The 17,617-nt window shown below is 37.8% G+C and overlaps 1 protein-coding gene across 2 annotated transcripts in view; it reads right to left on the bottom strand.

The window, feature by feature from the left end:
* Window positions 1-8: 8 nt before the first annotated feature.
* ERMP1 (endoplasmic reticulum metallopeptidase 1) overlaps window positions 9-17,617 on the bottom strand; it is a 54,040-nt gene continuing 36,431 nt past the window's right edge. Inside the window, exons 12-13 of one of the 2 annotated variants that reach the window (XM_029204073.1) lie at window positions 4,883-5,046; window positions 9-4,756 (exon numbers count right to left, since the gene is read on the bottom strand). In XM_029204073.1, the coding sequence (XP_029059906.1) occupies window positions 4,592-4,756; window positions 4,883-5,046 (329 nt within the window). In that variant the 3' untranslated portion in view covers window positions 9-4,591. The remainder of the gene's footprint in view (window positions 4,757-4,882; window positions 5,047-17,617) is intronic. The other variant, XM_029204072.1, reaches the window with a different exon arrangement.

The raw sequence follows: 17,617 nt of genomic DNA, 5'->3' as shown, positions 1-17,617 counted from the left end.
TGGCTCACGGGCCCAGCCGCTCCGCAGCACGTAGGATCTTCCCGGACCGGGGCACGAACCCGTGTCCCCTGCATCGGCAGGCGGACTCTCAACCACTGCGCCACCAGGGAAGCCCCATTGAGTTAATTTTTATATATGGTATGAAGAGGTCTATAACTTTGTTCTTTCGTGTGTGACTATTCAGTTCCAGCACCATACACAGAAAAGATCTTTTTCCTATTGTCGAAAATCAGTTGACTATAAATGTATGGGTTTATTTCTGAAACTGTCAGTTGTATTACGTTGATCTCTGGGGTCTTTCCTTAATGCTGGTACCAGATTGTCTTGATTACTGTTGCTATTTAGTAGGAGATTTTGAATGTGTAAGTAAGTCATAAGTTTGTTTTTTTCAGGACCATTTTGGCTCTTCTGGGTCCTGTGCATTTCCATTTGAATTTTACAATCAGCTTGTCAATTTCCGTGCACACCCGCACACACACATAAGGCAGCTAGGATTCGGGTAAGGATTGTATTCAGATGAATTTGGAGAATATTGCCATCTTGATAATATGCCTTCCAGTCCATGAACATGGGGTGTTTTTCCAGTTATTCATGTCTTTAGTTTCTTTCAGTAGTGTTTTTAAGGTACTTTTGTTAAGCTTATTAGTATTTTATTCTTGATGCTATTGCAAATAGAATTATCTTTGGATTGTTCTTTATAAAAATACTATGCTGTAATTGGATCCTACAGCACTGCTGAATTCATTTACTATTGGGTTGGCCAAAAAGTTTGTTCAGGTTTTTCGTACGATCTTAGGGAAAAACCCAAATGAACTTTTTGGCTGACCCAATATAGTTTTTTGTGTGGACTCTTTAGGATTTTCTGTATAGAAGATCATGTTGTCTGCGATTAGAGCCCTGGCCAGAGCCTCCAATACAGTATTCAAGTGGCAATAGTAGATATCCTTGTCCTTCTGACGTTAGGGGGTAAGTATTGAGTCGTTCATAAATTAGGATGTTTTAGCTGTTGAGTTTTTCGTAGGTGACCTTTTCAAAAAAATTTTGCATCTGTTGAGATTATACTGTAGTCCTTTATTCTAATAATCTGGTATGTGACATTGGTTTTTTGAGGTGTTAAACCAACATTCCATTCCTGGTATACATCCATTTGGTCATGGTGTACGGCCAAACTTGGAGAAGAGAAATTATCAACATGCTTATTATATTTTTTACCAATCAATCAATCAAATCAGGAAGTAGTGGTATCAAAAAAAGTACTGATACACTTCAAAAATGCCCAAGATGTTTTTTCGAACAAAAACAGACGTAAAGAGGCATAGATGTACTTTGGCTTTATCGGCCCTAAAAGAAGGCAAGGTGTATTTAAGAATAGAAGTTATTCGGAGGGAATTCACTTAGGAAGGGAAGTAACTTGCACAGAGCTCTGGGAGCTCACAAGTGGTACACTGTTTGGGGACTGGTGGTGACCCTTCCTTGTGTGAAGATTGGAATGTGCAGCAGGTTACTCTCTGGCTGAAAGACCATATTTTCTTCCCTCTCTCCTATCCCTATCAATCACTTAATGACAGAATATCATTTATTAGCCCTTCAGTGATTTTCTTTGCCAGTGGCAATGATAAAACTGCTAAGTATGCTGTATTTACCAAATGATTGATAGGCCATTGATTTCTGTGAAATTCAGATGCACAATTTCATTCCACAGTAAAATGGATTCCAGTTGAAGCCATGTTGAGTTCTTTGCTGACATGACCCATTAAAATATCAGTGATACCACATGAGCCATCTAGATCTTTTTAAAAGGCTCTATACCCTTCAAATATGGGGGATACAGGAAAACAAAATAAAGATCCGTTTCTCTGTTAAAGATACTAACTTGTATGTTAAAAAGTTTATTTCAGTTAAATTGTAAGGCAATAATTAATCTTAGCAAACCAGTTGAAAGAAAAAGACAGACATAATCATGTTTTCTGTAGCTTCCTGAGTCAGCAGTCTGGCTTCGTAAGTAGTGGCTCCCTCAGTGGTGACATTTTAGGAATCTATAGTGCTTATTTACATCTGCTAAAGTGTGGAAACAGAAAAACTTCATGCAACAATCTTAGACACAATGTAAATTGTAAGGATTTCTTCAAAAATCGCAACCCTTCACACTTTCCCTGAATGTGCAGTACTGTACATTTTAAATTCTGTAGGAAATGCATTAGAATTTGAAAAGACCCTTTTAGAAATGAGTCATTCAAATCAGATACTCAAGAAACTAACAAGTTCTTTAATCTCAGAGATTGCTGATCTGACGGTGTTCTTAACAGAGCCATGAATATTGTGTATAATTACTTAACCACTTTTGGCATTAAAATAGTCCCCCAGAATATTAAGCATGCCATGAGACTAGTGAGCATTTGTACGATAATCAGAGCTTTATAATGCCAAAGAAAACCAAAACGAGAGAATTGTTCGCATAGGAAAATAACTGAAAGGCAAAAAGAAAACCATGATTATTACTGAAATGGAGTAACAACAGGAAACTATTGGTTTCTCACGTAATGTCCTTCTTCAACACTTGTGATTTTGTGATTTTGCTTTTCTTTTTCCTATAAGTAATTTCCATTAATCTATTTCATATTAACCACAGGAACAGAAAATAGGCCTGTATTTTGAAATTTGTTTAGATATGTTTTTTTCTCCACAATTGATGAGTCTATTAAAGCTGTAAACACTGCAAACCTTATGTGTACTGCCTGACAATGTGAAGCACCCAAGACTAGTGATACAGCTGACCCTTGAACAACATGGGTTTGAACGGTGCAGGTCCAATTATACGCAGATTATAAACGGCTATTACAGTACTACACGATCCGTGGTTGGTTGAATCCATGGCTGTAGAACCTTGGATACAGAGGTATGACTGTAAAGTAAGATGCAAATTTTCAATTGCACAGTGGTCAGCACCCCATATCCCCAGGTTGTTCAAGGATCAACTCTATATGGTTCCTACAAAGTCCAGGAAAAGCAATGGTTCTAGTGTCCACGCACGTGACGGCATGTTACCATTCAGCTCTGGCTGCAACCCTGCTGTCTGTGTGGGCTCGGTCAGTTTTTAAGGAGTCACAAATGAGGCAGGCAGTATATGAGGAGCATGATTCAGAAAGCACACTGTATACATCCCACAAGCAGCTTCAAGAAGTATTTTCTTCCACAGCACACACTTACTATGCTCCTTCTGTTCAGGCAGATCCGAGTGCCACTTTTTTTGTTTTACTCTGGCTTTTCTTTAAAATGTTTTTTTTGGCCTAGGCTTGCTAAATGCAAAAATTGTCTTTTTACATTTTTAATGGAGAAAAGAAAGCTAGCAGAATTTACCACTGCTCTAACTAAACTCTTCCACTGCTGGAGCCAGGAAGCCAACAGCCATCTTCCTCAACATGAAAAGTACCTCTAAGTCCTAGAGCTGCCATCATGCAGGATCTGAACACCGACAACTCTAAGGACAGTTACAGAAGGACATTCCAGTACAAGCCACAGCCTCAAGTATCAGGAAAGCCAGCTCTTGCTGAACACAGTAAGTTAGTGAGATGTGTTCAACTGGCTGGAAAACAGACAAAAATAAGGACCCAGTGCATCAATAAAATTATGCCCTAAAGGATTAACCTTGGATAACAGAAGACTCCTAAAAAGTGAGAATACATATAAATGCCCAGCCACTCCCGACCCCACTCTCCTCCCACCCCAGAACAGCCACCATGGCAACTAGTGCTCTGAAGAAGGAAGTTAACATCATATACTTGCACGAACAATATTCTAAACCAAAAGGGCCTGTGCAACTCAGAGGGAAAGGTAACTAGACAAATGCTCTTCTCACAATGGTGAGGTGTGGAGAGGAGGAAAATATATGTTTCAGGGGGAAACAGGCATTGAAAACCACCTCAGAAAAGCATTACAATGATGGAGCTCAGTGACCACTTGTCAGAAGGACAGGAGTTCCCAACTCACACAGGTTTCCACATCAGAGGACCGGGGCTTCAGAGATGCAAAGCACACTAAAGGCTGCATGCAGAAGCAGAGCTCTCGGCACAGGCTGGGACCTCAAAAGCCCAATGGTGCTTCCCCAGTCTTTACCGCAGTTGCCTTCTAATGACCTACAGAGTTAGGCCTCAAGGGGAATCATTACTCCTGCGAATGATATTTAACCTACCATCCAATGACACAAAAAAAAATGCTCTTGGGCTTTAACTGGAAATGTCATTTGTCTCATTAACAGTGGACTTACAGTACCTTCTGCATCTTTCATGATCCTAAGGGGACAACTATTAAAGTGGTTTGTTGGCTTTCGTCCTTAAGGTCATACAAAATGACCTATGTAGGTAAGTGGCAGTACCCACATGTGCTTAAGTGCCAGAAAACTGGTATTTTCAAGTGTCAGAAGGGCCATGCACACTACCCCACAGCATAACTATTACAGACAGTGCTGGGCCCTGAAGAGTGTTAGACCACAAAGCTCTTTGAACCTATGCTCATTAATTCATTGACTTACATACAAACATCCATGAAACACCAGGGGAAACCGTGGGCAGGTACTTAGAGCTCATCCACAAGACTAAAACACAAAGAGATGGTAGGTGCACACCCAGGCAGAGGGAAATGTCCAATCTGGGAACTTCTCTTTCAGAGCATCCAGCTGGGAGGATCTCTTGTCTTCCCCAGACAGATAGTGGGCAGCAATGGCCACAGTGACCACTCCTTCAGGCTGTTCTTCCAAGACCTGGAGGAGAAAATTCGTTACTTCTCTAGTGCTAGGAAGGCAAGAACACCGACTGATCCCAAGGTTCTTGCCAAATACCACCTGGAAACCTGATCAGCAATACCAGCAATACTGGGAAGTTCCCACCTGTACTTCTATCCAGAACTGCCATGTAGAGGCCTGGAGTCCATGGGAATAAAATACAAAGTAGTCCCCTCCTTTACTCGTGACTGGGGTGCCATTGCCAAGAGACCACTGAGAAAGTGTAGACCCTTTGTGGGTTCGAACGTAGAATGACATATGGCTTGGTCCTGTACGATAAGAGGAAGGAAGAATAGTTAAAACAATCTTTGAAAAAGCAACAAGAAACCCACCACCCAAAGCAGACTACGAAGTTCAATGCTTTATATCACTTTTAAGACACTCAGTACAAACCTAAAAAAGGTCTGCCAGGTTGGACGTTCAGTGTGTATCAACAAAGGTAAGTAATGAGGTGCGGCAGAAAAGGCACAGAATTTATGATGAGAAAACCTCTGTTTACATCTTGGTCTGGTCATTTAAACATGCAAGAACCTTACCACTCGTGAGCCCTTCTTCAGAAATCTAGAGAATAAGCTTCATCTAACCCAAGAGATAACTGCAAAAACTATAGCAAAAGAACTGACAGTGAGGATTTTAATATATCCACATACATTATTAAGAGAAATATTGAGGTGAGAGTGGAAGGCTAATGGGCAAATGTTGCATGTAACAAACACAGAGGGAAAGGGCAAAGCAGATAAACTGTTGTATAAGCTAATAGAGTTAAAGAATACAATTAAACACTGACACACAGATAGTAAAAGGTTAAATAACAGGCAACCAAAACAAAAATATAAACATTATATGCCAGAACTTTTTTCAAGAGCAAGACAGCACATCATAGAAAAAGGAATATAGCAGATAAAACACACGTAATTATAAATATTTTGAGAAAGTTGAGACCAAAAGTATTATACAGTAAAAAGACCTAACCCAGCTGCTAAAAGAAAAAAAAGTTTAACTTAGCTTACAAAGCTAGACCTAATCACATACTGTAACATACTTAAAGAGATTCAGAAAGCGTAAAAAACAAAGGTTATTTCAGGCAAGTGGACAGAGTTTTTAAAAAGACAAGAAAGGAAAAACTAGAAATCAATGAAACAGAGAATAGAAGAAACAGACCTAATAATCAATCTGTTATTTTTTTAAATTAACAAGACAACCACTAAGTAACCTGATTGGAAAAGAGACGGAGGGAAAGGAGAGTGGAGCAGAGAAAACAAGTATATACACAAAGAGAAATAAGAAAAATAAGCAGAAGTTGTTTTAAAAATCACACATAACCACTCTGCTGCCCTCTGTAAGTTTGAAAACCCACATGAAATGGCTATTCTGCTAGGAAAATACAGATTATCAAAACTGATAAGAGATAATAAAGCTAGAGCAGAGATAATAAACATAACAAAGCTAAAGCAAACCAATTTCCCTAGAAAAATTATTAAGAAACTACCCTAAGGAAAAGCACCAGGCCCAGGTAAGTTTAGAAAGGAATTCAAGCCAACTTTTCAACAAAATAGTTCTAATGCACCATAAACTGTTGCATGAAAATGAAAATTAAGGAAAACTTACCAACTGTTTTTATGATGTGTAACATTCAATACATTTATGATGTATACCTAAATCTGATAAGGACAGTACCAACCCACCCACCCCCCCCCCGCAAAAAAAAACCCCAAACAACACAAACCAATATCACTAATGAACACTGATGTGGAATTTCTAAATAATATATTTGCAAACAAATCCAACATCACATTAAGAAAATAATAGCCTATGTGTGACCTGGTAAGATACACCATTTATTTAAAAGACCCAAGGAAGAAAAATCCCATCATTAGTTTTGTAGATGCTAAAAAAGCTTTTCACAAAATTAAAATCTAAAATCCATTCCCTAGAAAACACATTCAAGGAATGACAAGTGATGAATGCTTGTTTAACATGATTAAAAAATATATACCTTAGTCCTAACGTCAATATCTTATACAATAGGAAAACACTAGAGACCTTGGTTCTAATATCAAGAACAAGGCAAGGATGCTCACCATCTCCACAACAGTTCTATCCTATGCTAGAAATATTAGCTATTTAGACAGAAATCAGAGGCATAAGAGTTGGTAAAGAAAAATTATCTGCAGATGATATACAGTAGTAAACAAACTATACACCTGAGGTCTGTATTTGTATGGCTGTCAGGCTAAGCATGGTTTTTACGTTTTTAAAGAGTGGTTAACAAGAATCTATCATGGAAACATATGGCAAAGCCTAAAATATTTACTATCTGGCCCTTTAAATTTTGGCAATTCCTGGTATACCTGGAGAACCCTAGTATCAGTGGTTAACTAAAACAAGAAGATTCAGAAAGGTAGCAAGATACAAAATTGACATACAGACGTCAACTGCCTTCATACATAAAAAATATAGCCAGTTTGAGGACATAATGATAGTAGCAACAAAACCTTTATAGCACTCCTGAAAGACACGAAAGTTGAACTGATCGAACAAATGCAAAGACATTTCCAGGTTCATGGATAGGGTGATTCAACATTGTATGTCAGGGTCTCCTTAATTTATAAATTTATTATGATATTCCCCTAGATACCAATTAGCAATATGTTTTATATTAGATGATACTAAAATTCTAAATACTAAAATTATGGAAAAATAAGCATGCAAAAAATGGCAAGGAAGATACTAAAAAACTACAAAGGATCTTAACTCTCCCAATCATTAAATTATAAAGCTTCTATAATTAAAAGTGTGGTAACTGATGCACAAACAGACCTGCACACATACCGTCAAAAAATAATTTTTTAAAAAAATGATTTCTTGTCATTTGTAATCACAAAACACAGGGCAGTCGGTGTACAACCTGCCTGCCAGGAACCTGAATTTTATTGGAATTCTCCAAATGGTGCATAAAGGATAGAGAAAGGTTTGAATTTTTCTGTGCTTCCTTTTTATAGGCTGGCATTTAAATAAAACAAAAAATTACTGGCATGAACAAGAAAACCAATTAGTGCAAAATAAATTTATTTCTAATTAAAATTTTAAAGCCTAGAAAACGGAAGTATTCACCTTCAGAAGTGTCAGCTAAGGCACTTCCTTCCCATAAGTGCTTCATCCCACTGGTTAACTACCAAATATTATTATTTCACTACTACCATCTTGTGTCCTCCAGCTTCCCTCGCTTACAAGATTTTCAAGTCCCTGCTGTGTTAAACTGAATGAAAATACAAAAACCAAACAAACTACTTGTAGAAGAGAAATTTCAGTAAAAAGTGGGCAAAGCTGAGGTATATACAGTCAAATAATTTTGTGTATGGTGTTAGGGAGTGTTCTAATTTCATTCTTTTGCATGTAGCTGTCCAGTTTTCCCAGCACCACTTATTGAAGAGGCTGTCTTTTCTCCATTGTATGCTCTTGCCTCCTTTGTCATAAATTAGGTGCCTATATGTGCATGGGTTTATCTCTGGGCTTCCTATCCTGTACCATTCATCTATATTTCTGTTTTTGTGCCAGTACCATACACAGTCAAATAATTTTTGACAACAGCACCAAAGCAATTCAATGAGCAAAGTCTTTTCAACAGATGGTGCTAGAACAACTGGATATCTATAAAGGAAAAAGGACCTTGACCTCTACCTCACACCATATACAGAAATTAACTCAAGGTGCATCCTAGGCTTAAACATAAAAGCTTAAGGCTATAAAGTTTCTAAAAGAAAAAGTCTAAATTCATGATCTCTGGGTAGGCAAGCTTTTTTTGGAAGACACACAAAGCATTAATCCTGAAAGAAAAACCTGATAAAATGGACTTCATAAAAATTTAAAACTTCTTCACATCAGAAGACATCATTAAGAAAATGAATGGGCAAGAAATCTTGATAACACTAGTTATCTGATAAAGGATTTTATCTAGAATGTATGAACTCCTATAAGACAAGCTCAGTTTTTAAAAGGGAAAAAGACATGAGAAAACAGGTGAATGGCCAGTAAGCACTTACAAAAGTGTTCCACATCTTAATTATCAGAGGAATGCAAGAGGTACTACTACTAAACACCCACAAGAAATGATAAAATGAAAAAAACCAGTAAATTCTGGTGAGAATGTGGAGTAACTGGAACTCTTGTATACTACTGGTGGGAGTGAAAAACTGAAAAAAACAATTTAAAAAAGTTAAACGTAAGTCTGTCCTATGAACCAAACAATTCCACTCCTAGATATTTATCCGAGAGAAGTGGAAAACATATTCCCAAAAAGCTTTGTACAAGAATGTTCATAATAGCTTTATTCATATTAGCCCCAAACTGGAAACTGCCCAGGTGTCCATCAACAAGAGAATGATAAGCTGTGGTATAGTCATGCACTGAATACTACTCAGCAATGAATAGGAACAAAATACTCATACTCAAAAACAACACAGCTCAATCTCAAACACATTATTCTTAATGACCAGACACAGAATATTACATACTGGATGATTCCATGTATATGAAGTTCAAGAATGAGCAGGCAAATCGAATCTGTCAATGTAGGAATCAGAAAGTTGCTTCTCCAGGGCAGGGAGACTTTAGTGTAAGGGAACTTTCTGGGGTGATGGAAATGTTTTGTGTTTTGATAGTGGTTACATGGGTATATGTATATGTATGCTTTTATCAAAACTAAAGGAACTGTACAAGATCTGGACGTGTCAATGTATGTAAATTAGGCCTTAAAAATATACGTATATATATGTATTTACATATATATATGAATGAATAAAAATAAACAAGGGGGAAAGTTACGTATGAAGATACCTTTCACTCATAAAATCCTGGGCAACTTTCTATCAACTTTTTTTTTTTTTTTTTTTTCAATTTAATTTTGGCTGCATCAGGTCTTCGTTGTTGAGCACAGGCTTTCTCTAGTTGTGGTGAGCAGGGGCTATTCTTTGCAGTGTGTGGGCTTCTCACTGTGGTGGCTTCTCGTTGCAGAGCATGGGCTCTAGGTGCGCGGGCTTCAGTAGTTGTGGCACACGGCTCAGTACTTGTGGCTCACAGGCTTAGTTGCTCCACAGCATGTGGGCTCTTCCTGGACCAGGGCTCAAACCCATGTCCCCTGCACTGGCAGGTGGATTCTTAACCACTGCACCACCAGGGAAGTACCTCAACCATTTTTTTAAACTCAGTAATTAAAGTACAGAGTGAACAGTAGCAGGAACTTTTAAAAACGAACTTCCTGTATTAGGGTTCTCTAGAGAAACAGAATAGGATGTGTAGAGAAAGAGAAAGAGTTATTTTATAGAATTGGCTCATGTAATTGTAGAGGCTGGCAAATCCAAAATCTGCAGTAGGGGCTGGCAGGCTGGAGACTCAGGGAAGAGCCGAATTTGAATTCCTAGGCTGTGCTGGCAAGACCCCCCCTCCTTGGAGGAGGAGAGTCTTTTTTTTTTAAGGCCTTCAACTGATTGGATGAAGCCCACCACATTATGGAGAACAATCTGTACTCAGAATTTACTGATCTAAATTAAATGTCAATCCTATCCACAAAATACCTTCACTGGAAACATCTAGTATGGTGTTTGTTCACATATCTGGGTACCATCTTAAAAAGAAAAAAGCTGACAAATTCAATTTAACTCAACACATTTGAGTGCCCATTATGTGTCAGTGATTTCACTAGGCACCAAGAATAGAAGGATAAGAACCCACCATGTCTGCCTCCCTTGACTAAATAATCATGATACAAGGAGGTCAGCGCTACAATCAAGATATGTACAAAGGAAAGAAAAAGGGTAGCAGTTGCTTAGTCTGTTGGAGAAGATGGGAGAGAGAGGTCAGAGTAATCTTGGCATTTTGCCTAGGGGAGAAACACAGAGTTTGGGTGGGAGGTAGTAGCAAGAAAATCTCTCTCTCACCAGGAGTGAGTGTGTGTTTGGACAGAAAGGAGCAGTTGGATGTAGCTAAGGAATGCACCAAGGGAAGTGCTGAAAAAAGTTTAAATGGGTACCTGGGCCAAACTCCCGAAGACCAAACATGCTTTGCCAGAGAATTTGGATGTATTCTGCGGCAACAGGAAATCGTTAAAAGTTCTTTAAGTAGGGAAGTGACGTGATCAAATGTATTTTTGAAAAATAATATGAGAGACAAGACTTAGAAGCCAGAACACCAGTTGAGTAGCTCAAGGAGCTAACTACTAGTTTTAAACATAGTAAATATACCAAGAAAGGTAAATAAAGTCACACTGTCTACTAATGCCAGGCCAAATGCTGTTTTGGATCTACCTGACAACTAATATCTGACACTAAAAGTTTTTCAGTAAGGCTCCTTAAAAATTATTATCTGCCTCAGTTTGTTTTTAGAAACACTATAAGCTCTCAAGTTGCTGGTCACGATAATAAATCTGAGGGGAAAAAAGCTCACATGCAACATATTATAAAGTTTAAGAAGTGAAAGAGAAAGAGAAAAAAAAAATGTTGTCTGACTTACCCATTGCTTCAAAGGTCAACTTTACAGAATCCCAGGGAGGGAAGAATTGGGAATATTACATTATAAAGCATCTGTACTACCCATGAAGCAGTATAGTGTTACTTGAAAGTGAACTTATTGAAAGCTCTAAACCACTTAAAATAATTTTTAACAAGTATAATCAAAATGCTAATATATCAGTTTAATCAAACAAGTATAATTGCTATGTGCCTAAAAAGCAGACCAAAATAGGTGAGGCAAAAACTGACAGAATGGAAAGAGAAAAAGACAAATTCACCATCATAGTTGGAGACTTCAACAACCCTTTACAGTAACTGACAAATCCAGCAGGCAGAAAATCAGTGAGGATCTATAGCTGAACTAAAACACCACCATAAAAAACATTCATAGAACTTCATCCAACACCAGAATACACATTCTTTTCAAGCTCACATGGAACATTCACCAAGAGAGACCATATCCTGCACCATAAAACATACCTCAACAAATTTAGAATAGAAATCATATAAAGTATGCTCTCAGACCACAATGAAATTGTAGAAATAAATATTGAAAACCAGCTGGAAAATCCAAAATATTTGAAGATTAAAGAACATACTTCTAAATAACAAATGAGTCAAAGAAGCCTCAAGAGAAATTTTTAAATGAATTGAACTAAAATTGTAAATTTGTGAGATGCAGCCAAAATAGAGCTTAGGGGGAAAAATGTAGCATTGAATACATACATTAAAAAAGATGATCTAAAGTCAATAATCTAAGCCTCCACTTCAATAAGCTAGAAAAAGAAGAGTATTTAAATCCAAACTAAGCAGAAAAAAAGAAATACTTAAAAATAGGGCAGAAATTAATGAAATTGAAATAGGAAGTCAAGAGAGAAAATCAATAGAACCAAAAACTGGTTCTTTGAAAAGATCAATAAAATTGATAAACCTCTAGCCAAGCTAAGAAAAAAAGAGAGAAGACACAGATTACTAATCTCAGAAATGAAAGAGGTGACATCACTACAGATCCCACGTGCAGTAAACGGATAATAAAAGAATATTATGAACACTGTAGGCCCCAAAATTGAATCAATAATTAATGACTTTCCAAAACAGAAAGAACCAGGCCCAGATGGGTTCGCTAGTGCATGCTACCAAACATTTAAGGAAGAAATTATACCAACTCTCTACAATCTCCTCCAGAAGACAGAAGCAGAAGGAACACTTTCTAACTAATTCTGTGAGGCCAGCATTACTCTAACACCAAAACCACACAAAGACATTACAGGAAAACTTAAAGATTAGGACTCTTTCATGAACACAGACGTAAAAATCCTCAACGTAATATTAGAAAATCAAATCCAACAACATATAAGAAGAATTATACACTATGACCAAGTAGAATTTATTCCAGGTATGTGAGATTGGTTCAACATTTGAAAATCAAGTAATGTAATGCATGACATCAACATGCTAAAGAGGAAAAACCACATGATCATATCAAAAGACAGAAAAGTATTTGACATAATCCAACATTCATTCAGAATAAAACTCTTAGCAAACTAAAAATAGATGGGAACTGCCTCAGCCTGATCTGACGAACATCTACAGAAAACCTACAGCTAACATTATACTCAGTTGGTAAGAAAGCTTTCCCATTAAGATCAGGAACAAGGCAAGGATGATCCCTCTTACCACTCATTTTTAAAACCATACTGGAAGTCCTAGCTAATGCCATGAGATAAGAAAAGGAAATAAAAAGTATAAAGATTGGGAAGGAAGAAATAAAACTGTCTTTGTTTGCAAATGACATGATCATCTATGTAGAAAATCCAGAAGAGTCAACCAAAAAAATCCTGGAACTAATAAACAATTATAGCAAGGCTGCAGGATACAAGATTAACATACAAAAGTTAATTGCTTTCCTATATACCAGCAATGAACAATACTATTTACATTAGCACCTCAAAAACGACATACTTAGGTATAAACCTCACAAAGTATGTACAAGATCTATGTGAGCAAAACTGTGAAACTACAAAAAAAAATCAAATAAGATACAAATAAATGGAGAGGCATTCCATGTCATGGATAGGAAGAGTCAATAATGATGTCATTTTCCCAAACTTGATCCACAGGTTCAATGCAATTCCAATCAAAATCCAAAAAGTTATTTTGTGGGTATTGACAAACTGATACATAGAAAGACAAAAGACAAGCAATAATCAGTATACTGAAGAGAAAGTCGGAAGACTGATATACCCAACTTCAAGAAATACTATAAAGCTAAAGAGATGAAGACAGTGCAGTAATGGGAAAAGAATAGAGAAATAGATGAGTAGAACAAAATATAGAGTCCAGAAATAGCCCCATACAAATATAGTCAACTGATCTTTGACAAAGAAAGAAAGGCAACTCAGTGGAGACAGGACAGTCTTCAACAAATGGTACTGGAACAACTGGAAATCCACATGCAAAAACATGAATCTAGACACAGAACTTATACCTTTCACAAAAATTAATTCAAAATATATCACACACCTAAGTGTAAAAGGCAGAATTTTAAAACTTCTAGAAGGTAACATCAGAGAAAATCTAGACACCCTGGGTTTGGCAATGATTTTTAGACACAACACCAAAAGCATGTTCCATAAAACAAAAGTGATTAAGTTGGACTTCAATAAATTAAAACACTTAATGCTCTACGAAAAACACTGTTCAGATATGAAAATACAAGCCAAACTGGGAGAAAATATTTGCAAAACACACGATAAAGGACTTATACCCATATATACAAAAAACTCTTAAATCTCAACAATAAGGAAACAAAATTAATAAATAGACACCTTACCAAAGAAGTTATACAGATGGCAAATAAGTATGAAAAGCTGCTCAACATCATATGTCATTAGGGAATTGCAAATTGAAAAAGTAATAAGATGCCACTACGTAAATATAAGAATGGCTAAAATCCGAGATTGGTTCAAGATGGCGGAGTAGAAGGACATGTTCTCACTCCCTCTTGTGAGAGCACCGGGGTCACGGCTAAGTGCTGAACAGTCATCGACAGGAGGACACTGGAACTCACCAAAAAGGACACCCCACATCCAAAGACAAAGGAGAAGCCACAGTGAGACGGTAGGAGGGGCGCAATCACAATAAAATCAAATCCCATAACTGCTGGGTGGGCGACTCACAAACTGGAGAACAATTATACCACAGAAGTCCACCCACTGGAGTGAAGGTTCTGAGTCCCACGTCAGGCTTCCCAACCTGGGGGTCCGGCAACAGGAGGAGGAATTCCTAGAGAATCAGACTTTGAAGGCTAGCGAGATTTGACTGCAGGACTTCGACAGGACTGGGGGAAACAGAGACTCCACTCTTGGAGGGCACACACAAAGCAGTATACGCATTGGGACCCAGGGGAAGGAGTAGTGACCCCCACGGGAGACTGAACCAGACCTACCTGATAGTGTGGGAGGGTCTCCTGCAGAGGCGGGGAGTGGCTGTGTCTCACTGTGAGCACAAGGACACTGGCAGCGGAAGTTCTGGGAAGTACTCCTTTGTGTGAGCCCTCTGAGAGTCCACCATTAGCCCCACCAAAGAGCCCAGGTAGGCTCCAGTGTTGGGTCGCCTCAGGCCAAACAACCAACAGGGAGGGAACCCAGCCCCACCCATCAGCAGACAAGCGGATTAGTTTTACTGAGCTCTGCCCACCAGAGCAACAGCCAGTTCTACCCACCACCAGTCCTTCCCATCAGGAAACTTGCACAAGCCTTGTAGATAGCTTCATCCACCAGAGGGCAGGCAGCAGAAGCAAGAAGAACTACAATTCTGCAGCCTGTGGAACAAAAACCACATTCACAGAAAGATACGCAAGATGAAAAGGCAGAGGGCTGTGTATCAGATGAAGGAACAAGATAAAACCCCAGAAAAACAACTAAATGAAAGGGAACTAGGCAACCTTCCAGAAAAAGAATTCAGAATAATGATAGTGAAGATGATCCAGGACCTCGGGAAAAGAATAGAGGCAAGGTCGAGAAGATACAAGAAATGTTTAACAAAGATCTAGAAGAATTAAAGAACAAACAAACAGAGATGAACAATACAATAACTGAAATGAAAACTACACTAGAAGGAATCAGTGGCAGAATAACTGAGGCAGAAGAACGGATAAGTGACCTGGAAGACAGAATGGTGGAATTCACTGCTGTGGAACAGAATAAGAATGAAAATAAATGAAGACAGCCTAAGAAACCTCTGGGACAACATTAAACGCAACAATATTCGCATTATAGGGGTCCCAGAAGGAGAACAGAAAGAGAAATGACCCAAGAAAATATCTGAAGAGATTATAGTTGAAAACTTCCCTAACACAGGAAAGGAAATAGCCACCCAAGTCCACGAAGTGCAGAGAGTCCCATACAGGATAAACCCAAGGAGAAACATGTCGAGACACATAGCAATCAGACTGGCAAAAATTAAAGACAAAGAAAAATTATTGAAAGCAGCAAGGGAAAAACAACAAATAACATACAAGGGAACTCCCATAACGTTAACACCTGATTTCTCAGCAGAAGCTCTACAAGCCAGAAGGGAGTGGCATGACATATTTAAAGTGATGAAAGGAGAGAACCTACAACCAAGATTACTCTACCTAGCAAGGATCTCATTCAGATTTGATGGAGAAATCAAAAGCTTTACAGACAACCAAAAGCTAAGAGAATTCAGCACCACCTAACCAGCTCTACAACAAATGCTAAAGGAACTTATCTAAGTGGGAAACACAAGGGAAGGAAAGGACCTACAAAAACAAACCCAAAACAATTAAGAAAATGGTAATAAGAACATACATATCGATAATTACCTTAAACATGAATGGATTAAATGCTCCAACCAAAAGACACAGGCTTGCTGAATGGATACAAAAACAAGACCCATATATATGCTGTCTACAAGAGACCTACTTCAGACCTACGGACATATACAGACTGAAAGTGAGGAGATGGAAAAAGATATTCCATGCAAATGGAAATCAAAAGAAAGCTGGAGTAGCAATACTCATATCAGATAAAATAGACTTTAAAATAATGTTATAAGAGGCAAGGAAGGACACTACAAAATGATCAAGGGAACAATCCAAGAAGAAGATATAACAATTATAAATATCTATGCACCCAACATAGGAGCACCTCAATACATAAGGCAACTGCTAACAGCTCTAAAACAGGAAATCAACAGTAACACAATAATAGTGGGGGACTTTAACACTTCACTTACACCAATGGACAGATCATCCAAACAGAAAATTAATAAGGAAGCACAAGCTTTAAATGACAGAATAGACCAGAAAGATTTAATTGATATTTATAGGACATTCCATCCAAAAGCAGCAGATCACACTTTCTTCTCCAGTGCGCACAGAATATTCTCCAGGATAGATCACATCTTGGGTGACAAATCAAGCCTAAGTAAATTTAAGGAAATTGAAATCATTTCAAGCATCTTTTCTGACAACAGTGCTATGAGATTAGAAATCAATTACAGGGAAAAACACGTAAAAACCACAAACACACAGAGGCTAAACAATACGTTACTAAATAACCAAGATATCACTGAAGAAATCAAAGAGGAAATCGAAAAATACCTAGAGACAAATAACAATGAAAACACAATGATCCAAAACCTATGGGATGCAGCAAAAGCAGTTCTAAGAGGGAAGTTTATAGCAATACAAGCCTACCTCAAGAAACAACAAAAATCTCAAACAATGTAACCTTACACCCAAAGGAACTAGAGAAAGAAGAACAAACAAAACCCAAAGTTAGCAGAAGGAAAGAAATCATAAAGAGCAGAAATAAATGAAAGAGAAACAAAACAGTAGCAAAGATCAATAGAAATAAAAGCTGGTTCTTTGAGAAGATAAACAAAATTGATAAACCATTAGCCAGACTCATCAAGAAAAAGAGGGAGAGGACTCAAATCAATAAAATTAGAAATGAAAAAGGAGAAGTTACATCAGACGCCGCAGAAATACAAAGCATCCTAAGAAACTACTACAAGCAACTCTATGCCAATGAAATGGACAACCTGGAAGAAATGGACAAATTCTTGGAAAGGTATAACCTTCCAAGACTGAACCAGGAAGAAATGGAAAATATGAACAGACCAGTCACAAGTAATGAAATTGAAACTGTGATTAAAAATCTTCCAACAAACAAAAGTCCAGGACCAGATGGCTTCACAGGTGAATTCTATCAAAAATTGAGAGAAGCGCTAACACCCATCCTTCTCAAACTCTTCCAAAAAACTGCAGAGAAAGGAACACTCCCAAACTCATTCTATGAGGCCA

Source organism: Monodon monoceros, unplaced genomic scaffold (assembly GCF_005190385.1).
Source record: "Monodon monoceros isolate NGI ecotype Baffin Bay Population unplaced genomic scaffold, NGI_Narwhal_1 Super_Scaffold_5, whole genome shotgun sequence".
NCBI classification, from domain to species: domain Eukaryota; kingdom Metazoa; phylum Chordata; class Mammalia; order Artiodactyla; family Monodontidae; genus Monodon; species Monodon monoceros.
The sequence above is the reverse complement of the archived record's forward strand: the minus strand, read 5'-3'. Positions and strand labels throughout refer to the sequence as shown.